Source organism: Sinocyclocheilus grahami, unplaced genomic scaffold (assembly GCF_001515645.1).
Source record: "Sinocyclocheilus grahami isolate Dianchi unplaced genomic scaffold, SAMN03320097.WGS_v1.1 scaffold84.1, whole genome shotgun sequence".
NCBI lineage: Eukaryota > Metazoa > Chordata > Actinopteri > Cypriniformes > Cyprinidae > Sinocyclocheilus > Sinocyclocheilus grahami.
Window position 1 is genome coordinate 476,098 of NW_015505263.1, and position 5,402 is coordinate 481,499.

General features: G+C 37.5%; 1 protein-coding gene across 1 annotated transcript in view; it reads right to left on the reverse strand.

Annotated features, from left to right (window-relative positions):
- LOC107586633 (frizzled-3-like) overlaps positions 1–5,402 on the reverse strand; it is a 34,473-nt gene that overhangs the window by 20,436 nt on the left and 8,635 nt on the right. The window contains exon 4 of the mRNA XM_016274086.1: positions 1,320–1,516. Coding sequence (XP_016129572.1) covers positions 1,320–1,516 — 197 coding nt within the window. The remainder of the gene's footprint in view (positions 1–1,319; positions 1,517–5,402) is intronic.

Below are 5,402 nucleotides of genomic sequence, written 5' to 3' on the forward strand. Positions count from 1 at the left end.
ACAGTGAGTGGCTGCGATCTTTGGATTTATGGCTTGAATTCGCGTGACAACTCCACTCCTGTGCCCAGTCATTGCTGCCGCACCATCAGTGCAAACAGACACATTTTTCCCAACTCAGATGTTCTTCTACCATGAAAGTGTCCAACATTTTGAAAATGTCCTCACCTGTAGCTCTCCCCTCGAGTTCTTTTGAAAATAAAAAATCTTCCATAATTTTACTGTCCAATAATTTTAAATATCGAACAACTGTGCAGCGCTGCTAACGTCAGTGCATTCATCAAGCTGAAGCGCGAACTGCTCACACAATCGTAATCTTTCAGTCAGTTGAGATTTCACATCAAAAGAGATGTCTTTGATCCGTCTGCTTACTGTACCGTTGGACAGCGGTATGGATTTAATCTTGTTCGCGGCCTCCTCCCCGACCATCACTCTGCACATATCCACTGCTGCTGGAAGTATTAATTCCTCCCCGATCGTGTGAGGCTTTTTACATTTGGCTATTCGCAGGGCTGCAAGATACGATGCTTGCTGTGCTTTCTCGGGTATTGTCGTGATGTAAGTCATCCGTACCTTTTGCTTGTATTCTTCTTTCTTTCTTTGAAAAAAATCCTTCCTTTTATTCGCATGCTCCGGATGAATTGTTGCGAAAGTTGAGTTTATATGGTTTCAGCGCTTCAACGGATAAAATCTTCAAGCACAGCGTGCACTGTGGTCTGCCGTCACTATATTCCATAAAGCCATATTTTATGTACGAGTCATCAAATTTACGCAGTTTGGTTTTTTTCACGCTAGGCTCTTCTGTATTAACCTTCTCAGCTGAGACAGTGCATCCTCTATCTAAAAACGTATCCATTTGAAAGAGTTTTAGCATTTATCAGCGTGTTCATGGCTAACCGTTCTGTGCACTAGTACATCAACGGAGCGTTTCTGTAGTGTGAGTATAATTTATATTATTTTTAAACATTTCTATTTTTTAAATACATCATAGTTTACATAAATTGACAATCCTGACTTACATACAGGTATAATCATTTTTTTTAAATAATTTCCTAATCTAGATTCTAGAATTTCTATGCGGCCCCCCTAGTGCCATCTGGTGGCCCCCAGTTTGAGAACCATTGGCTTAAACCACCATTTCAGTCAGGAAACATTTACTATTAACCATGTCCAAGAATAAACATGTTCAACCATTACAGCACAATTTACCTTCAGAAATGCTGAGCAATCATGAGGCAATTACATCTGACACACTGGGCAATGTACACTTTGTACCTTCTCTCAAAAGCTACCTTAAATTTCCAAAAGTCTTGAATGAGTACCTGCTGCACTCCATCTCCTCTGGCCAGGTGACTCCAAACATGTCCATGAGCTTCTGGCAGTCTCTCTTGGCATGCGTGCACAGGCTCCGGCACGGCAGAGACACCCGTCCGTACTCCATACACACGGGCGCATACAGGGCACACAGGAACGTCCTGAGGTCTGGAGAGCACTGCAGGTTCACCATGGGGTGGAAGGGCTGTTGGGGAGGGAGAACAGAGAGTTAGTTCATGCCAAGTACCCAGAGTTTATGACAGATCTCGTAAAAACACACAGCTTGGCTCTGGCAGCAGTCTGGGAGAAAAATGAACTCCACTGGAGCTGCCTGGCAAGAGTTTAGATTGCACATAAGGTAGAAGTGCAAGAAAACTTAGGCAGAAGTCGACAAAAAATTGAAACTGACATCTTAAAAATGTAATCCAATGTGAGCTGTTCTTTGAACAAAGATGATTGACTGTGGAATCAAAATACAACTTGCTCTGCTTTTGAAACTACTTTTCAGATGATGTCATCAAGGCCTTATATTTTCAACATATTAACACTTTTCACCATCCAATCAATTCCCGATGGATAAATCAAGTTACATTCGTCACATTTCATGATTAAATGGATTGCAAACATTTCAAGTTGACTTTAAGAATCAACCGATTTCCAAAATTAAGCCAGAATCACATTTGTCTTCATAACTGTGATTGCCTTGTTATTTTAGAATTTAAGAATATTTTGTATTCCCAAAAACATTTCCAAGGAATGTTCTTATCTATTTTCTTAAAAATGTTCTAAAGACAAAAATGTTGAAAATCATCGTAATATTTTCAAGTTAGGATAACCTAAAATTGGTCTTAAATGCTAAAATCGAGCCTTCTTTAGAAAGACTCTTTAAAAATACTCTCATCAAGCCAGATGGAATAAAAATATTGTGCATGGTTATTATGCTTGTATTACAGTAATCTGGTAGGAAAAAAAAAGTCTTTTTCAAGTGCGTTTTATCATTTTCGTCTTAAGAAAAAAAAAGTTCCTAAGAAAATATTTGAAAACTTCTTAATTTAACAGTTACACTTTTTAACAAACTTAGTTCATTTATGAAAAATGTTCTTAAAATTAAGTAATTTCTTAAGATAAGTGAATTAAGACTTTCTTACAAACATATATGAGAACATACAAGAATTTAGTAATAATTTCACTTGTGAACATTCTTACAATCTGGGGATTAAAGACATTTATTTTTATTAATCTTAAGAAATTTCTTGATTTCTTTCTTCAGAAGGTTTTCATGAGTCCAGCCCCTGATAACAACAAAGTGTCATTTTCTTCTTAAAACAATCAAATAAGATGCTCTTAAGAAAATATATGAAAATGTAAGAATTCTTTAAGTATTGCACTTTTTTGAACATTTTCATGAACGTCTTAGAATTTTCACTTGAGAAATTTCTTAACTTCTCCCTTAAGAAGATTTTCATGCCTCCCAGAATCTCAAGGTGCAAAAAGACAGGCAGGAAGTTGTCTGGGTACAGTAACCTGATGCCCCTTCAGCAGGATTACAGGCCAGTTTGGCAGCTCCAAGGACGCTTTTGTACCATAAAGGGGCCCAGTGCATGCTGGGAGAGAGAGCAGCTGCAGAGCCGGGCATTTAAATTCAAATCTTTGAAGGAACAGACAATAAGCCTCCACCTGGGGTTAGCCAATACATATGCACTTCCTGCTGGGGTCTGGCCCTTTGTGACCGCCGTGTTTTTTTGGAAAGAGCTGGGAGATTGACACACCGCAGCATTGCGCTTCATTCCTCGCCGGATTGCTCCAGTGAACTTAATCCCCACGTAGGACAATATTTACAGATCATTTGCATGAATTACGGTTTTCCCACCAAGAAAAAGACACCAGCGTACTGCTGAGAAAACCAGCGAGGAGCTCCAGAACGTCTTAAAAAAGTTCCAAAAGAACTTTCTCAAAATTGGTATGACGCAAATGAGCCGTGAATAAAAGCTTTATCAATATTTGAGGAAGGTTATGAAATATTTACCCTGCCTCTGGAGCGAGTGAATTAAAGCAACATCAAAAGAAACACGAGCAGCTACTATCGGCCTCCTGGAAACCCCATACACTTCAGTTATTGAGCTGTATGAACAGAATTTAAATGGCTCTTGACATGTTTTGCCCCCTGTAGACGCCAAACTGGACGTTTTATTGATTTTGAGTGTCCTCCCCATCACTCCCTGCTCTACTGGTACACTCAGAAGGAGATAACGGGGTCGTCTTATGAGAGTCGGGCTCGGGTACAACAGAGGAACTGAATTACACCAGCCGTCTTCATTATTTATGTGGATCTGATACGATAGTGCAGTCGTATCGCGACAGGAAGCCCTGCGGCGGCACATGTACTACACGCTGAAGGAAACACAACACAACATACAATACACAAACACACGGCTAGCTCTGCAAATAGATCTATTTATGAACATTAATGTTGTTGCAAACCCAAATGGCTGTCTTTCTACAGTGGAAGACAAATGAAGATTTTTTTTTTGTAGATTAAGTGTACAAAACAGAGCCATAAAAGTAGTCCATACAACTTGTACACTATATTACAAATCATCTGAAGTCATAAAATAGCTTTGTGTGAGAAACCAACAAGCTGCTACAAACAAATTTCACACACAAAAAAAACAAAAACCGGGAGAAAAATTACAATTTGACAATTGATCGGCTTTCTGAAATGCATTTTTTTTTTTTATGCAGTACAAAGCTTACTGGGCTATAAAACTAATTATATATTTTTCTGTATATAGCACTTATTTAAAATAATAATAATAATGTGTAATCTAAATACAAACTTTTTTTTTAAAATCTTATTAAAATGAATAAATCTAACATTTGTTATAATATTAATATAAAACAATATGCATTCTATGTATAGTTTTTAATATATGAATATAATTCATAATTTTAGAATTAATCAATATATAACCATGAGCATAACTATAAGCATAATACAAATTAACAGATAGACAGACAGACATATTTTGTTCTTCATATTAAAAAGATGACACATATGGCATCCATATATATATACAGTGGGTACGGAAAGTATTCAGACCCCCTTAAATTTTTCACTCTTTGTTATATTGCAGCCATTTGCTAAAATCATTTAAGTTAATTTTTTTCCCTCATTAATGTACACACAGCACCCCATATTGACAGAAAAACACAGAATTGTTGACACCCCCCCCAAACTCTCTGAAAACTCGTTGAAAACCCCTGCTTTAAAAATGTCAAAACACCTATTTTTCATAAAACACTCTCAAAGGTAGCAACTAATTCTGTAAAGCATGTGAATGACAGGGGTGTAGCTCAGACCGTCTCTGTCTCTGAACACAACACAGGAGAAGCAGATAGAGACGCCACTAGAACGCCATGGATCTTCTCCCTGTCAGAGCGTGAAATGCCCTTTTGCAGGCTTACTCTGAATCCAGAATGGAGATCAGAGCCTTTTATTTAGTGAGCATGAATTAAAGGTTCTAAAAAACGTACACTGACAAAAAAAGGGAGTGCTGCCAAATTTAGACAGACAATCCTGAGGGTTGATGCCTTCTGAAGAGGAAAAGAGCGCTGAACATCCATCAAGCCAGAGACATCTGGGAAACAATGAACTACTTTAAAATGAAGAAAGCTGGATTAAAATGACACGCGGATCTATAAACGGAATTTCTGTCTGTCTGATAGGACTGGGCTGTATATCGTATATACTGTGTGGAGGCAGAAATGTGTCGAGCATTAAAGATTCTTCTATGTCGTTTATCCCACAGTGCTTTATAAAAAAATGTTTTTTTTAAACCTTTGATGTAGAAATAATAGCCTACTTTCCAAAGTCTCACAGACTGTTCCAGAGTTGACAGCTTCATTCATTATAATGCAGACACCATGTAACAATAGCTTTGCCAAGCAATGTTTTGTCATAATAATATGGTACATGTCCAAAAACAATGCAAAAACCAAGTTAATGACCAGTGATACCATGTTAAAGTATTACCTCATGTATTACCAAAGATTAATTAATATAAAATGTTTCTGGGTTAAATTTATACCAA